The sequence below is a fragment of the Grampus griseus genome, assembly GCF_964374135.1.
Source record: "Grampus griseus genome assembly, chromosome: 1".
Lineage (NCBI taxonomy): Eukaryota > Metazoa > Chordata > Mammalia > Artiodactyla > Delphinidae > Grampus > Grampus griseus.
The window spans coordinates 41221355-41240608 of NC_139017.1; the positions used below are offsets into that span (position 1 = coordinate 41221355).

Genomic DNA, 19254 nt, shown 5'->3' on the forward strand with positions numbered 1-19254 from the left:
TTACTCTCCACTCTTCCTTTTTTCTCACACTGTCAATCATTGATTGAAAGCCAATCTCTTTTCTAGAACAGTGGTTCTCAAAGTGCAGTTGGCAGAAACTTGGGAGTCCCCAAGACCCTTTACAGGGAATCCATGTCAAAATTCTTGTAATAATAATAATACAAAGAAGTTACTTGCATTTTTTACTGGGTGACATTTGCAAAAAGCGGTAACTGGTAAAACTGCTGGCATCTTAGCCCGAATAGGGCTGTGGCACCAAACTGTACTACTGGTGGCCATTGGATCCTTCACCACCACGCATCTGCAGTTTAAAAAAAGTCAGTTTCGCCTAAGAATATCCTCAGTGAAGGAGTAAGAGCTATTGAATCCCGATCCTTGGGTATATGACTTTTTAATATTTTGTGATGACATGGAAAGTATGCATAACACACCCTGCCACACACCAGAGTATGAAGGTTGTTTCGCAGAAAAGCACTTGTACAGTTATTTGAGTTGCAAGCTGAACTAGAGCCTTATTTTCACAGAAAATCATTTTCACTTGAAAGAACGATTGACATAAATTACGGTTACCTAGACTTGGGCATTTAGTAGATATTTTCTCAAGAGACAATGAAGCGAGTCACTTCAAGAAACAACTGACAGAATATTTTTGCCAATGATAAGAATCAAGTTTTCAAACTAAAATTAGTGTTTTGGAAATCCTGCCTCCGCCAAAACAAGGTTCAGAAGACTTGTATGAACTTGACTGCTTCCCAATACGTGAAAGACTTTCTGATGAGATCAGAGGTGATCTGTCTGGCATCATATAATTAAATATATCAGTATTTGGAAGAGCTGCATAATTCAGTGAAATCCTATTTTCCAAATGTCAATGCATAATATTACAAAATCATGCATGGTTATAGATCTCTTTAAACAAGAAGACAGACCATTAGATTTTAATGTAACAAAGTTTCAGATTCCACATAGCAACTAACTTTTAAGACACTACCAGTTCGAATTTTGGTATAGTATTAAAGAATATCCACAAGTACCTGAAAAGACTAGTACGTTTCCCTTTCCAGCTCCAGATACCTGCAAAGCTTTCCTTCAAAAATGTCAAAATAGCGTATCTTTACAGATTGAACCCAGGATCTAAGAACCCAGCTGTCTTCTATAAAGCCAGACATTAAAGTTTTGCATTCTTTAAACATTTAAAAGAGTCACTCTTCTCACCACCTTTATTTTGGGAAATAGTTATTTTCATAAAGATGTAATTCATGTTAAGATATAATGAAGTTATTTTTAAATGAATAAAGTAGTTTTGTTTTAGTTTCTAATATGATACATATTGATTTTTAAGTGTAAAAGAATTTTGAGATCAAAACCTTTGGGAGTCACTGCCCTAGACCAATCTTTCATCTGGCCTCCAGTCTCTATTACAGTTTCCTTAATAGACACTAACCCATTTATTAGTACACAAGACTAGCTTCGGGAGGATTTGGAGTGGGCAGCACCCTGCCCGGTTTGATTTGAATGGTGCAGGCCATCACTTCCCTTCTCCCCAAATATCTTCTCTGTTGACCCTCCACAGGACTTCAGATTTTCCTCATTGGTATTCTTTTGATATGTCACTTGAACGTCTCTCTTCAAATTTAAATACATGTAAGTGGTAGTCGTTGCTAGTTACCAGTCATTAATGTATTAGAATAATGCCCCTTTTTAAAAAAGAAAAATCTTTTGGCTGCACTGCGTGGCATGTGGGATCTTATTCCCCGACCAGGGATCGAAACTGCACCCCCTGCATTGGAAGTGTGGAGTCTTAACCACTAGACTGCCAGGGAGGTCCCAATACCCAACTTTTGAGTGTTGACTATGTCAAGCTTAATTCTAAACACTTTTCATGTATTATCTCACTTAATCTTATGAAGAATGAACATTTATCCTATCCTATTTTCAACGAACAAACTTGTAGATTGATATTATTACATTAATCAGCAAGGCCTTGAGGAACAGTGACACATACTCTAGGATATAAGGTCCCATACAGGCACATGCTACCAGGAGAAAAAGGCAGAGAACAGTCTGGAGCTTAGATGTAGTGTCCATGATGGCTCATGGCGGGCCATCCATCTGGCCAATGAGAGGCAGGCACCAAAGTAAGGGGAAGAGATTGAGCCCTGGCTACTTTGCTGGTTCAGCCCTGAACCTGATCTGGACCCTGACCCTGGTGGGCTTTGTTACCTTGTACAGTTAAGTCCCCTACATACAAATCTTCAAGTTGCGAACTTTCAAAGATGCGAATGTGCATTTGCATGTCCAATCACGTGCTTTTGTGCACCTTACTGTACAGTACTATGTAGAGTACAGTAGTATAGCGTATTTACTTCAAGCCTAGGATGTCTGGAAGCAAGCGTGAAAGCAGCAGGGATGTAGCTGGTACTACTGCTAAGAAGCGCCAAGCAATAACAATAGAAACAAAACTGAAAATAACTTTGTTGGACTTACAAACAAATTGGACTTAGGGATGAGCTCTGGGAAGAGAACTCGTTCATATGTAGGGGACTTACTGTATTCCACAAACCACCTCTCTCCCTTGGCCCATTCTGAAATGTTATAATCCCTTTCCATTCCCCATGTGTACTAAAACATCATAACTTAAAAAGAAAAAAGCCACACAAAATTAGCCTTAAAAAAATAAATTTATCTCAAGTCTGAAATAACTGAAGAACAAGAATACAGCTAAATAGTACAAAAAGCAAAAATCAGAACATGAAAAATGACTTAAGACCGACAGGCATTCTTCTGGCAATACTCTATGTTTACACATATTTTTAAAACACATTTTTAAAGACATTTCTCCAACATTCACAAAAGGCAAAAGCTATATTTGCAACATTTATAAATACAAGAGCTTTTGAAAGCATCCAGTTTCTTTCTAAAATCACTTGATTAAAATTTACACAAGTGATAGTTACCAACTCCATATTCCAAAGCTACGACATAGAATTACACGACATTCTTGTTTGATGTATTACAGACAAATTTAATTCAAAATACAGAAAAATTATCAATTCATTTTGTGTTTTGTCACATCATATTTCATTCTTTTTCTAATCAACAAGGAAAAATACATATGACATATATGTATATATGCTTTTTAGAAATAAAATATTCCAACTTTTATCTGTAATTTGTTCAAACCTCAGGAACTTGACAAGTATATGATTATTTGAAATAACACTGACTGTTTAAAAGTAAAAACAATTATTTAGAGGAGGTACCTTAAAATATATTTTTGGCCATAAAATCTGTGACGTAAATATCTAAGGAAGTTAATGATTCAGCATATTCTGCCTGAGCTATCACCAACTGAACAAAAAGGCTAAAAACAGATTTGATTTTATTTTTTAAAAATTTTGTCATGCATATTTTTTAAATTAATTTATTTTTGGCTGTGTTAGGTCTCGTTGCTGCATGAGGGCTTTCTCTAGTTGTGGTGAGCAGGGGCTACTGTTCGTTGTGGTGCACAGGCTTCTCATTGTGGTGGCTTCTCTTGTTGCAGACACAGGCTCTAGGTGCACGGGTTTCAGTAGTTGTGGCTCGCGGGCTCAGTAGTTGTGGCTCGCGGGCTCAGTTGTTGCAGCTCGCGGGCTCTAGAGCACAGGCTCAGTATTTGTGGTGCACGGGCTTAGACGCTCCACAGGATGTGGGATCTTCCCGGACCAGGGCTTGAACCCATGTCCCCTGCCTTGGCAGGCGGATTCTTAAACACTGTGCCACCAGGGGAGTTCTAAAAACAGATTTTAAGTTCCCTGTATCTACAAGGTAACAACGACAGTTGTTTATTCAACTGTCCAGGGAATTTTTCTACAGCTAGATTTAAGTTCCTGTGGTACAATGATTTGGTCTATCCCCCCATGAGTGCATTTAAAATTCAAAAAAGATCTCTGAGATCAAATTTTACACATTCATTATACGGATGAGGAAAGTGCTGCCTGATTTACAGGGAAACTAGAAACAGATCCAGGACATAGACCTGAAGTTCCTGATTCCCAGCTAAGTTCTTCTGGTAACACGTTCTCCAAGGTAAGATTCCACATAATTTACTGTCGTTTGGTTACAGAGAATGTTATAATTTCAGTATAAAGCGATGCATATAGTACACCCAAATCAGAATTGCTAATTCACTTCAAGGATATTCAAGGGAATACCTGATTGGCTTTTTGTGTTTCTGTGGACATAATATAAATATTATGGCTGTTTAAATGCCATTACTCTAAAGATATTCCCTATCAGCTTAGAGAGCCAGGACATGAACAACATTGAGATTCTCACTGTAAACAAAACGCAGTGGTAGGCACTGTGGAAATGCATTTGGTCCTATTCTCCTTACCCTGAGCATGTAAAAGAGCAGATGTTCCAACAGTTTGGAGCCTATGCACATTCTGTGGTGAAGAAAAGAATCCACTCCCCCAACACACTGAGGGAGCACAGACCTGGGCACAGGATTCCTCAAAGAATGATAAAGATTCCATAAAGAATGATTTTCTGAATTAGAACAGACAGCATTTCAAGAGGTCTCCACTAAATGGGAATACCTAGGCTACCTGAAGTTATTACAGAGTTCCTTATCTCAGGAATCTTCAAGGCAAAAGTATAAGGTGTGATACAAAAAATCATGAAAAAGCCAGTAACACATAGGATGAAATTTTCTTACTAGAAAGTTATATATTGAAGAAAAAAAGAGTAAAAAAAGGTAGTGGATACATAACTACTCTATATCAAGTTGGAGTGGAAAAATATAGTGTTAGCATTCTTACGATGAATGGGAAGGCAGCACAAAGAAGAACTCAAGGTAATGAGTCTGTGTCTGAGCTACTTCGCTTAATGAGAACATATGCCTAAGACCAAAGTTATGGGTTCCGTCTGCACACAGAAAAGTTTTTATGGTCACTGACAGTACCTGTTACAAAGTATTTTCTAACAAGAATGTAAGAAATGGGAAAAATCTTAAGAGGTCATCTGGAAGTCTCATCCCAATAGTGTCATTTGGTGGGTTAGAAGTGTCATATTCGTAGACTGTATTCACACTGAGGGGGCTTGGAAAGCTGGTCTGAACAATGGAAAGGGAGATAATTAGGAATACGTTGTACACTTGGTTCCACTGGATAGTTTTATATAAAAAAATTGCATGTACTCCTATGTGACCTGAAGGGATTGGACCTCCATATGATCATTTTAGAAAGCCTTCTAAGCTTCCATTTTCTACAAAAAGAACATTCACTTTTAAAAACCAAATGTAAAGAAGCTTACTTTTAGGTCAATAATATAAGATGGGACACTCATTAGATAAATGGTAGTGTTAAAATGAGGTAAACAAAAGTATTTTAAGCAAAATATTGCTTAAATTAACAAATAAGAACAGTAACTGCATACAGGAGTCATACAATAATTTTCAAGTAAGTGTCCATTCCCCACAACCTATAAACTAAGCTTTATTACTCAATTATCACATGATATTAACTTTTCCTTTCACCTCAAATTGCTGATTCTGATTGCTTGGACATCAGAATAGTTTTTGATTCTTCATCTGTGGGGCTATCAACTGGTACCTGTAGAAAGAATAAGAGGATAAAAAATTTACAGTACGTATCTGGCATATGCCATTATGACAGAGCCACAGGAATTAAAAAAACAGCTGATGGGGCAGACGGGTTTATACTCACTCTAGGCACACATTTCCCAATAGTATAATCATAAAAATATTCACTACTTACAGCTTTAATATCGCCATTTGTAATTCCTTTATTTATATTGTGTCTTTTCAGATCGGACTTGATTAATGCTGCAAACAGAGAAGCATCAATGGAGTTACCGTAGAGTATGTATAAATATACTTTTTTCTAAGCAGTACAAAGTCTTTTTTGATACTGTCAAATTTAGCACTCTACAGTACCATAATATGCCATAACATTCTTGTAGCCTGAAAAAATAACAGTATCTCTCTAAGCCATTAACTTAATTAGCAAGTCATTCATTAGTGAACAAATACAGGATGCTAAGAACCAAGACACAAAGATGAAAAGCACCATTCTTTCCCTAAAGGACACTCCAGGCTAGGGAAACACTGACATGCAAACAATTATAACACTGTATAACAACTCCAATAATGCAGGCATGCACAGTGTAGCGGAAGTGTGGGGAAAAAAATGCCTATGTCAGAAGGAAATCAGGAAAGGCTTACCAGAGGAGATATGTTTGAACTGAAACTTGAAAAATGAGTTGGAACTTGTCAAGCAGATAAGAGGAGAGGGGAAGGCATTCTAGGCAGGCGGAAACCAGTACATGCCAAGAGACCAGGACAGGAAGAGTACAGCCTATTCTTGGCACTAGAGGTAGTTTGGGATCATTGGAACATCAAGTACAAGAGGCAGGTGGCAAGATGGGAGGCTGGGTTGGCAGGATGACATTGCGTCTGAGTAGAGGAGGACATGATCAGGTCTGTGCGTTAGGGAACTCAGTCTGGCAGCTGTGCGGGGGATGTCATCAGCAACAAGGCTAGAGGCAGGAAGGCAAGTCAAGAGGCTTTCATCCTGCCGAGAGGTGGGAAAGCCTGCATGTGTGAGAAATGGTGATATAAGGACAGGTTTCAGAGATATTTTAGAATCAAACCAATAAGACTCAGTGGTTTGAGGGACTTCCCTGGTGGTCCAGTGGTAAAGAATCGCCTTCCAATGCAGGGGACACTGGTTCGATCCCTGGTCGGGGAACTAAGATCCCACATGCCGCGGGGCAACTAAGCCCGCATGCCAGAACTACTAAGCTCGTGCGCCTCAATGAGAGAGCCCGCGTGCCGCAAACTACAGAACCCACATGCTCTGGAGCCTGTGCACCACAACTAGAGAAGAGAAAACCCGCACGCCACAACTAGAGAGAAGCCCAGCGCCGCAACGAAGAGCCCGCATGCCTCAGCAAAAGCCCTGCGTGCCTCAAATAAGACCCAACGCAGCCAAAAAATAAATAAGTAAATAATATTTTTTAAAAAAAGACTCAGTGGTTTGATAGGATATGAAAAATGGGGATTAGGGAGGGGGAAGTGGGTGACTTGCTTGGGCAATTGAATGGATGGAGGTCCTAGTTATTGAAACTGAAAATACAAGACGAATTGGTGTGCTTGGAAAGGTGGTGAGTTCAGTTCTGCATAGGTTGAGTATAAAATCCCATGGGACATCCAGGTCCAGAGATAAATAGATGATTAGACATATTGGTCTGAAATGTAAAAGCGATCAGGGTCTGGAGGTACAGATTAATGTGGTAGTTAAGGCCACAGACTGCAAAAAGAGAGTGTAAAACAAGAAAAGATAAAAGTCTGTGGGTAGTTAACTAATCTAATCAGTCATAAAGCAAAGTCTGAAAGGTGAAAGTAAAACCAGTCTTAAAAATTAGACTAATGCTTCTTTAGAAATCCACACTGCCCCTTAGAATTCTGTTCCATTACTGATACCAATATTTTAGAAATTCAGATATTTACGCTGAACTAATTGGACATATGTAAAATGGCCTTTCTGAATGCATTTAAATGATTTTAAAGTGATGTTGTATAACAAGCTCATATTTACAAGCAGCTTGATATTAAAACGGCATGCTTTAAATTGCAGCAATGATCGATATCGGCTGATCCGTTCGACACTGTTGTATAATCCACCAAATCAAAGAGGCTACTTAGGGGGAAACTGTGGATTTCTTTACCATTAATATTAATCATAGAATTTAGAAACACTGTGAAGTGTTTAGAAACATTTTTTTTAATGGACATAAATGGGCTAAGGAGCCTATATAATAGACTTTACAGAGAGCTGTCAATACTGGAAAAGCAGAATGCACTGCATTTAAATGGTAATTCCCCTGTCAAAACAAGATCTGCCAACAATTCTCAAAAAAATGTAAAAAGAAAAGGTACCACCTTCACCACACCTCAGGAATTTCCCAGCCTTCTTTCCTCTGTCTAAACAAATAACTACTGGATACAAATCCATCATCTCTCTCCAGTAAAACATTCAACATATGAGAGACATTAATTAGTATTTTTAGGTGGCAAAAGTATCAATGTAAAACTAATTTTAAAGATCTTTTTTTCACTTCTTAATTAATTTTCTGTACTTCACCTGTTTGAATGAACATTTATGAATCTTACTATAAGATAATGTGAAAAGAGAACACAAAACTGTTCCCTTTTTTGGTGCAACAGAAACACTCTATTTGATAGCTAGGTGTTACTTCCCTGGAAATTAAGAATAAATATGGAATTATTTATGACAGATCAGTAGTTAAGACAGTTAATGTATTAAATTACATACATTCAGTTACAGAACATTCAGTTTTGTACACTTTGTTTTACTAACTGAAGAGAATAAGAAGAAAACACTTCCGTGGTAGGATGTTTTTCTTTGAGGAAATGGTACATTTAGTCCCTTTGAGTGTAATGAATGAATGATAGTGACCTTAGGTGGTTGTGTATTTCCAAAATAAGTGCTTATCACTGGTAAGCATTTATCATATTGGGGGTTTCAAAAAGAATGATCAGGTATTCAAACGAATATAAAAAGAAGCCTTGATTCATATCTTTCTGCTAGATTCTATCCTTGAATCAAGTTATAGCAGATCAAAAAAATAATCCCTCTTCAAGTCTCCATGGCTTCTGTCTCTCATGTTGACAAGGGGACTCTGAAAGAAATTAACAAAGTGAAATAACAGTTGAGGCCAACATGGGCCTGGAAGCACTACTGGATGTAAATCTTGCTTTTTTTTTTTTGGCCACGCCCCACAGCTTGTGGGATCTGTGCTCCCTAACCAGAGATCGAACCCGGGCCCCGGCAGTGAAAGCTCAGAGTCCTAACCACTGGACTGCAAGGGAATTCCCTATAAATCTTGCCCCGAAATTCATCCTTACACCCGTGTGCCTGGACAAACTATGGATAAAAGTTCTTTTACATGCTCTTTTTCTGGAGATCGGGCACTCTATTCTCTTTCCTGCCCATGTCTATTCTGACTAAACCTAAGAAGAACTGGCAAATAATTCCACACGCTATTTCCACCACCACCATTTGACTTCATCCCATGGTTACCACATTATAACAGCCTGGGACTTCCCTGGCGATCCAGTGGTTAAGACTTCGCCTTCCAATGCAAGGGGTGTGGGTTCGATCCCTGGTTGGGGAGCTAAGATCCCACATGCCTCGCAGCCAAAAAAACAAAACATAAAACAGAAGCAAAAATTCCATAAAGACTTTAAAAATGCTCCACATCAAAAAAATCTTAAGGGGACTTCCCTGGAAGTCCAGTGGTTGAGAATCTGCCTTCTAATGCAGGGGACATGAGTTTGATCCCTGGTCAGGGAACTAAGATCCCACATGCCACAGGGCAACTAGGTCCATGTGCCGCAACTACTGAGCACACAAGCCACGGGCCACAACTAGAGAGAAGCCAGTGTGCTGCAACAAAGAGCCTGCACGCCACAGCGGAGGATCCCACATGCCACACAACTAAGACCCGACGCAGCCAAAAAAAAAAAAAAATCTTAAGAAAAAAAAAAGCAGGGCTTCCCTGGTGGCGCTGTGGTTGAGAGTCCGCCTGCCGACGCAGGGGACACGGGTTCGTGCCCCCGTCTGGGAGGATCCCACATGCCGCGGAGCGGCTATGCCCGTGAGGCGTGGCCGCTGAGCCTGCGCGGAGCCTGTACTCCGCAATGGGACAGGCCACAGCAGTGAGAGGCCCTCGTACACCAAAAAAAAAAAAAAAAAAAAAAGCAGCCTATGTGATACATGATCAGGCATGTCCTAGGTGCCAGACACTATACTAGGAGCTCTTCATCAACCATCTCAGTTAATCCTCACAGCAACCCCCTAAGGCAGCCTTTTTTTGTTATTGTTTATTTTTTATTCGTTGCTCTAGGGAGTACACTGTGCATCTTTAATTTATCACAATCTTCTTAGACTTTATATAGAATTACTTCAAGAAAGATGTAGAAATCTTGCAATAGTATAGTTGCATTTCCCCCTTTCTTTTTGCTATTTTTACCATATTTATATTACATCTATATACATTTTTTTGAGATACAATTCACAATGTATACAATACAGTGTTTTTAAAATTATATTCAAAAAATTGTATAACCATCATAAAGCAGGCTTTTAATACCCTATTATATAAATGAGAAAGGGAGGATGTGAGAGGTTGAGTAACTTTTCAAAGTCACACAGCTAGTGAGCAGCAGAATCACAACTTGAGGCCAGGTCTGTCCATTCCAGGCCTTTACTGACACTTGTTACAATGGTTTTATTTTCTATGCATAGTAATTGCATTGAATTTGAAACCCGAAAAATGAATTCATAGATTCATCTCCTTGAAGGGAAACAATAATATCCTGCTTTTTATCTCATTTTTTTCTTGAGTTCTGTCAAGCCTTGAGAAGCAATATAAATGAAAATTAAATATAAAGACAACATGACACGAGTACTTTGGCAGGCAAATTCCCTAATTTACCTGTTAAAATGATGCCTACAAACATCCAAACACAGAGGAAGATGTTCCCTCCCGTAGGACTATAGTCTGATGTGAGCTTTCCTTGCGCCAATGTGAATAAAATTCCAAATATCTAAAATAAAGTAAGAGAAATATTTTTATTGTTTGCTTCTTTAAAACAAATATAATGTTTTCCCCAGAACTTTTCTTAACTATTTTATTCATATGATTTGGCTTCTAGAAACATGCATTGAAAGGTGGAATTTTTAAAACAAAAACTATGGTCAAACTCATTATCCACTAGACTATTTGGTAAACTAATGGTCTCAGATTTAAGAGAAATCAGAGGTTTACCTGTGCAGCAGCATTAAGAAGACCAGATGAAGTACCTTCAGACTCAGGGTAAGTGATTTCAACAGCAAATTCAAAACCCAAGGGGAGGTAACCAGTCATGAAGAAACTAAGAAAATAAATCCAAAATCACAGAAAGAATCATTAAAAGGACAATATCACATATTGATGCAATTGCTTAACTTCTCAGACCTATTCTAATTATCAAGTAAGTGAATGTTTTGAGGTTGGTATGTGAAAGGAAGGCACTATGATGATTCACCAATTAACCCAAGGACATGAGAACTGAGAAGCAAAACCATGAACTAGGAAGCAAAACAGTTTCTCATTTTTTTTCCTGAGAAAAATTTACCCCTAGTTTTCTAAGTCAGTTGTCTTTCTAGCCAAGTAAAGTTACTTGGATGAAGTAAGGCTTATCCATTTTTCACCTACAGTATAGCAAAAAAATAATTTTAAGCTAATTTTTTATAGTTGTAAAGAACTACACATTGGCGTGCACAAGACAGATTTTTAAAGTTTAAAATATTAAAGAACTTTTGAGCAATTATACTCCAATAAAGACGTTAAACAAATAAAAATAAAAAAATAAAATATTAAAGAACTTTTGGATGAACTTAAAAAAGTTAAAAACCACTGTAGTGGTACTTCAGAATTATAACAGCATGCTATCATTCCTCCTAAATACATGTGATGCTTACCCAAGCAACCCTCCAGTGACAAACACGATGATAATGTGTCCAAGGTTTAGTGTGAAAGTAAATATAACCATTCCAACAAAAGACAAAATATAAACTGTCAAAGTAGTATGTCTAAAACAAAAACAACAAAATTGTTAGTATTTTGTCCGATTTTCTTAGGCATATAAAAATCATGTCTAGCTATGCTCTGTCCATACGGTAATAAATTCTTCAGATTTCAAGATTAACCCCTTCTTATCTATGGAAAATGTTTCCACCAAGGCATGGACTTGAAAGATTAAATTTAAGTTTCAACAGCAACAGACAACAAAACTCACATCATATCCAATGCTCAGACAAGAAGGAAAACTCATAAGGATAAAATCATTTTTGTGCCACCAAATGGGATAGTTCCCTATCCGTTATTTCAAGATACAGATCAAATTCCGCCTCTTCCAAAATGCTTTTCCTAACCACTGCAGCTTACAAGATTCTCCTTTCTTCCAAACTCCCTAATCATTTTCTATCTACATAATTGGCACTTGACATCTATTTTAGTCTGTTATATTATTATTTAACGTTACATATGTGAACACCTTATCAGGAACACCTGATCCTAAGGACAGGGATCAAATATTACTTCCCATTGGGCTTCCCTGGTGGCGCAGTGGTTGAGAGTCCGCCTGCCGATGCAGGGGACGCGGGTTTTGTGCCCCGGTCCGGGAGGATCCCGCGTCCTGCGGAGCGGCTGGGCCCGTGGGCCGTGGCCGCTGGGTCTGCGCGTCCGGGGCCTGTGCTCCGCAGCGGGAGAGGCCACAACAGTGAGAGGCCCGCGTACCGCAGAAATAACCAAACCAAAACAAAAAAAAAAACCAGGAACTTGGTGAATGAGTGGCAGTTATCCTGAGAAGAAAGCCAGGGCAACAAAGAACATTTCTATGCCAATCCAGTTTCCTAATTATAAAATGGACCAAAGACTATTAATAAATATAAATCCTTTACATATGCTCCCTTCATCTACAAATTTAATGGGTTTTACTCTAAGCTACCATTACATAATAATGAAGCCATAGTAAGTGCTGTCTTAAATTACACGAGAACTATATTGGAGAATTTCAAGATCAGCAGTACGTTGAAAGGGTTTAGATAATGGTATCAAATATATCTTAGGCCTTGAAAGGCGCAGAGGACATAGTTCCATTACTTCATTCATTCATAGTTCCATTCATTCATTTCTCCCAAACAGATGGGAAGTTTCTGTCTGTTAAGAAATGTAGCTATTCTTCTTCTTTTTTTTGAAATATAGCTATTCTTTTAAGGCCCAGTGCAAAAGATGCTGCCTCTGAAACCCCTTTCTCAGTCTCCTAGTTGGTATTACTCACTTTTTCTTTTGTATTAGCATTTTTCTGGCTCCATATAGATGTACAATTAATATAGCATCTTCATATTATGTATTACAGTATAATAGTTAAGTGGAACTACAGTTTGGGGGCATTTTAGCCAAACAATTTTTACCAAAAAGCCTTTTGATAGGAAAGAACAACTTTTTATTTGTTTGTTTTTAAGTTCATAACATGAGAAAAGAGCAATATAAAGTCTCTGTCAGAAGTCAAATGTTTCTCAGAAAGGGCCCTTTTTAGAATAGAAATGATCCGTTCTGAAGAGGTATATGTGAGTATTATTAGAGGGGAGGAGAGTTCATAAGGTATCCAAGTTCTCAAAGTTGAAATCAACAAGACCGATAAGATAATACAGAGACTACTGTATTCAAAAGTTAAGGGAACCTAAGAGTGTCTAGAATCCAAGTCTTTTAGTAATAATAACAGTTTGTAAATTTCTTAAAATAAAAAGTAAAGGTTCCTTCAAAACCAAAATACCTTAGGTTGTACACCATACATTTGCCTACTTTCACTTACTTGTATGTTTTGGTATAATCCAGCCATAAACCACAAAGAATAGAGCCCACCATTCCAGCTAACACTAGCGTTAGCCCAATCCTTCCAGCATTCACTTCTTCTCCCTTAAAATGTTTTTCAAAAGAAGTTGATCAGATACTTCTAATTCAAACAGATCCTTCACATTCCAATACCTTCTCAAAGTCAATGGAAATAGCAGATAAAATTAAGCATACAATATAACATGAAGAATTCAGTACATGTGTTAAGGTGAATGGGGTAGAGGAAGGTAAAGCACATGTTAAAGGACATTCTACATTAAAACAGAAAAAAAAAACCCTGATATATGGGAGAAATCAAAAAGGGAATTTTTCTTGATCTTCCATGGTTAGAAAGTACAGTAATTTTTGTTAGAATTCTTAAGTAATTCACAGATGTCTGAAAAGGAAGTTAAGCTGATAGCTTTTACATACTACAATTGCATTCTCCTTTCAAAAGCAAAGAGAGATCAGAGCTTGATATTTACATCTTTATATTTGTGTTGGTTTCTTTTAAAGTTTGTTCTTTTTCATATAACCAGTCACATTATCTCTTTAAAAAAATTTTTTTAAAAGACTGAGGTATTGTCAAAGCAATAATGACTTCTGCTTTCCATGTTGTTTTATAAACTGGATCAAATGTATTCTCAGTGAAAACAAATATAAATCATTTACAGCAACAAGGTCATAAATCTTTAGCCTTATGATCATGCTAACAGGAATTATATTGCTAAAGAAAAATTCTTGGCCAGGCATGCAACACAATATAGGCAGAAGCTTACCTTATAGTATGTCAGTATAATTTGATTTAATAATGTTGAGACTGAATAAAACGCTCCAGTCATGATACCTACAATAAATAAAGAGAAAACTATCAATGTACCATGTACTAGTTCATAAAGTAATATGCAACACTCTGTGACAGCTGTGAAAATATAATGTCTTCTTAGACAGTTGACAGAAAAAATTAAGACCTCTTGCTATCCCCTTTCAGGATGTGGACTGATCAACGTAACACCTAAACTTACTAGAGATTGTGATTGTAAAATTCTGTCGTTACATCATTTACTATTATTTAGGTTCAGACAATATGGACCAGAAATCACAGTCCCATGCATAACATTGTATCCAGCAATCTAGCAACGGATTGCTTCCTGAGCGCCTACACAAGCTAATGAATGTTAAAGCATTAAGACAGAATCCCTCTTTCAGAGATCTCACCCCTGCATCGAAGACTTATAAGGCAATTAGTAAGACAATGTTAATTAAAGAATACTTAAAAAGGAAAAATAAAAACAGCTGGTTATCAGGAATCATATGACTAGGTTTGAATCATGGAGTTTCTTCACATATGTTGTAAAACTTTAGGTCTAAGTCTTTTAACCTAGCTGAAATTTAAGTTTATTGTTTTTCTATTATTAAATATTTCAAGCATACAAAATAGTACAGAGACTAATTTAACAAATACCCTTACTCATCACCCTCTTGCTAAACATTAACATTTTGCCATCTTTGCTGTAGATTCATTTTTTTAGACCTTCCTTAATCCTATTCTTCCTCAGAGGTAATCCCCATCCTGATCTTGGTGTTTATCATCGTAGATATTATAACATATGTGTATCAATATACAACAGTTAGAATTATTCTGCATGTATTTAAATTTTATATAAATAATATGGTATTAGTATCCATCTGCAATTTGCTCATATCACTCAATATCATGGTTTTGAGATTTAACCATGTTGATACTTTTAGTTCTAGCTCATCAGTTTTCTCTGGTGTATAATAGTACATTGTGTGAATATACTTCCATTTAATTATCTCTTGTCCTAAGTCAATAGACATGTTAAGGCTTTTTCCAGTTTTTTGCTATTTAAAACAATGTTGCAATAAATACTATGTTTTTGTTCTTATGTATAAGGGTTTCTCTAAGTATGTACCTAGGAGTAAAACTTCTACTTTCTAGATATAGCCAAACTACTCTTCCAAATGGGTGTGCCAGTTTATATAGTAAGTCCCCTACATATGAACGAGTTCCGTTCCGAGAGTGGGTTTGTAAGTCCAATTTGTTCGTGAGTCCAACAAAGTTAGCCTAGGTACCCAAGTAACACAATCAGCTATATAGTACTGTACTGTAATGGGTTTATAATACTTTTCACACAAATAATACATAAAAAACAAACAAAAAATAAAGAAAACATTTTTAATCTTACAGTACAGTACCTTGAAAAGTACAGTAGTACAGTACAACAGCTGCCATACAGGGGCTGGCATCAAGTGACAGGGAAGAAGAGTTACTGACTGGAGGAGGGAGAGGAGGTGGGAGATGGTAGACCTGAAGGATCGTCAGCAATAGGAGATGGGGGATAAGCTGCAACTTCACTCACACCTGACATTGACGGAATGCACGTTTGCATCTTTGAAAGCTCACAACTTGAAGGTTCATATGTAGGGGACTTACTGTACTATCAACAGAGTTCCTTTACTCTATATCCTTGCCAAATTTGTTTGCATCAGATTAAAAAAATTTTTTTTTTTGCCAATTTGAATGTGTGGGATATTGTATCTTACTTTGGTTTTGATTCGGATTTCCTCAATTACTAGTAAGGTTGAGCATCATACATGAGCAATATACACACACACAAACATATAAATGCCGCCTTCTGATTTCCCCAGACTGCTTGCTCTTTTCTTAGTGATTAATACGGGTCACTTTTATATTGTGAGTACGAAGCCTTTGTTGGTTATATGCATTGCAGACATTTTCTCATAGCCTATGTCATGTCCTTTTAGAAAATATCATTAGTTTAATGTATATATTTATCAATCTTTTTATTTAGGGTTTATGTTTTTTGCATTAGGAAATTCTTTTAAGAATACTAAAGATGTTAAAAAAAAAAAAAAAAGAATACTAAAGATGGTTCCCTTCCCTTCCTTTTATTGCTTCTAAAACATTAAAGTTCTGGGAACTTCCCTGGAGGTCCAGTGGTTAAGACTCCATGCTTCCACTGCAGGAGGCACGGGTTCAATCCCTGCCCTGGTCAGGGAACTAAGATCCTGCATGCTGTGCTGCGTGGCCAAAAAAAAAAAAATTAAAGCTCTGATTTTTACCCTTTGATCTTTAATCCACAATTCATTTTCTAATTTCACCTTATTTTTCCTCTATGGCTAATTGATTGTCCCAGGACAATTTACTATGTAGATTCTCTTCTACAAATATCAAGTTTTCATATATGCATAATGTTCTAGTCATCACAGCCGTCTGCAAATATTCTAGTTTTTCTCTATACAGGCACTTAGTGGCATGGCCATATGACTTTAAAGGTGAGTAAAAGTGACACTTCTCATTTCCTACCTGAGTAATCATGGAGACATGTGCCTGGATCCCTGAGTAATTTGCTGCCTACTCACAGTGAACAGGTAGCATTGGCAAGAAATAAACTTTTGATGTGTTTGGCCACTAAGATTTTTTTTGGTGGAGTTTCATTGCTATAATACAACCTAGCCTATGCCAACTGATACACAGGGCTAGGTTCCTGGGCTCTCTATTCTGTTCCAGTGATCTAATTGCCTATCCCTTACTAATACATGACATCTTGATTACCACTGCTCTATAAATCTTGATATCTGAGAGTTAGTTCCTTACCTTGTTCTTTATCAAAATTACCATTGTTGTTCTTGGCCCTTACTTATCTCATAGTAATTTCAGAATTAGCCAAGTTTTATTACAAACCCTGTTTAAGTTGGAGATTGCAAGATGAGGCCTAGGTCTAAAGATGTTATCAAAAACCCCTGGGTAACTAGCCTTTGTTACTCTCTTCCCACTGAGCTCAGGAATGCACAGGGACCCAGCGAGGTTAGCCTGAGGAGGCCAAGGAAAATAAAGGAGGCCTGTGCTGAGGCTTGAGTGTACTCTACTGCACTGTACCCTACGGTGATCTCAAATCTATTCCAGACCTCAGTGAGGATAGCCAGAATCTGGAGAAAGAATTACAATAGCAAAGAATACTGTTAGCTGAATCTAGAGTATGGTATTTGTCTGAGTTTCAGATAGCAAGTAGCTACAGATGGGAACAGTGAGGGATCATGCTTTCTCCAAATAGCCCTAACTCAAAAAAAAAAAAAAAAGTTTCTTGGTTTATTTGGTTCCTGAGTTTTGGACACTAAAATATCCTGAAAACCTGTCCTAGGAGTGTAGTGCCTATCCAGACTATCCCATGTACAAGTCTGCTCCAATCTTTTGTATATAATACTAGGCATGGAGGGGGACAGGTACAATTCCAAAAGGTGTGATATGACTCTCACTCATTCAGACATTATGATCCCTAACTATGCACCCCTTCGGTGACGAATAAGTCAAGAAACTTCTCCAACTGTCCTGGGGAATATTATTGAACTCTCCACAGGGTTTCCCAACTCCCTCTTTCTAATTCCTTCAACAAGTAAACTCTGTTCAGTTTCTGAAGACTGTGTCTGTGTCTGGCCTTTCCATCAGTCCAAATCCATAATTGACATTTGTTAATACAGTGGTCCTGTAAGGTTAACTGACATTATTACAATCTTGAGTCTTCCAAAAACATGGTATATCCCTCCACTTAACTGAGGTCTTCTCTTATGTCTTTCAATGTTTTATAATTTATAAAGTTATTTTTTAACATTTAAGTATAGCTGATTTACATTAAGTTCTTTTTGGTAGATTTATTCCTACACATCTTATACTTTTGGTTGCTATTATAAAATGTATCTTTTTATAAGAATGCAATTGATATTTTCACATTGTTAGGTATCTCATAATCTTTCTGAACCCATCCTTATTAGTTCTAATACAGTCTGTAGGTTCTCTTGAATTATTTTGTAGACCATGGGGTTAGCAAAAACATTTTCTGTAAAAGACCAGACAGTAAATATTTTAGCTTTCCAGGCTATATGGTCTCTGATGTGGCTACTCTGCTGCTCTTGTAGTTCAAAAGCAGCCATAAACAATATGTAAGCGAACACAACTTTATAAAAACCGGCAATGGCCAGATTTGGCTCCTAAGACAGTTTGCTGACCTCTGGTATACATAATCATATTATCTGCGAATAATAGCATCTTTTTTCTTTCCAATTCATATACTTTTCATTTTTCCTGTATTAGTGGGCCAGCCAGGACTTTCAGTTGGATGTTGAATAGAGGTGGTGACAATAGGCATCCTTGTTTTAAGGGCTACTTCTTACTGATTTTTTTTTTTTGTTTTTTGCGGTATGCAGGCCTCTCACTGTTGTGGCCTCTCCCGTTACGGAGCACAGGCTCCAGACGCGCAGGCTCAGCGGCCATGGCTCACGGGCTCAGCTGCTCCGCGGCATGTGGGATCTTCCCGGACCGGGGCACAAACCCGTGTCCCCTGCACCGGCTGGTGGACTCTCAACCACTGCGCCACCAGGGAAGCCCTTCTTATTGATTTTTAAGGGTAATGTTCCTAAGGTTCTGCCTTTGGAATGATGTTTGCTATAGGGTTTTTGTAGATAAACTTTATCAGGTTCAGAAAGTTCATTTTTCTCACAATTGGTTAAGAGTCTTTAACCAGTGGGTATTGTATTCTATCAAATGCTTTTTCCTCAGCCATTGGGTAAATTTTCCTCTTTGATCTCTTACTGTGGTCAATTATATGCATACATTTCTAGTACTAAATCATTTCTCACTCCTGAGATAAACCAAACTTCGTCAGGATGCACTGTCATTTTTATAAATAGCTGGGTTAGGTTTTCTAATATTTTATTTTGGATTTTTACGTCTAGGTTCATAGGTAA

At 37.5% G+C, this 19254-nt stretch overlaps 1 protein-coding gene across 1 annotated transcript in view; it reads right to left on the reverse strand.

Moving 5' to 3' along the window:
• Positions 1-5455: 5455 nt before the first annotated feature.
• The window catches only part of FLVCR1 (FLVCR choline and heme transporter 1), a 35493-nt gene continuing 21694 nt past the window's right edge, over positions 5456-19254 (reverse strand). Inside the window, exons 4-10 of the mRNA XM_082669934.1 lie at positions 14247-14314; positions 13448-13551; positions 11553-11663; positions 10858-10963; positions 10525-10636; positions 5760-5827; positions 5456-5594 (exon numbers count right to left, since the gene is read on the reverse strand). Coding sequence (XP_082526060.1) covers positions 5520-5594; positions 5760-5827; positions 10525-10636; positions 10858-10963; positions 11553-11663; positions 13448-13551; positions 14247-14314 — 644 coding nt within the window. The 3' untranslated portion in view covers positions 5456-5519. The remainder of the gene's footprint in view (positions 5595-5759; positions 5828-10524; positions 10637-10857; positions 10964-11552; positions 11664-13447; positions 13552-14246; positions 14315-19254) is intronic.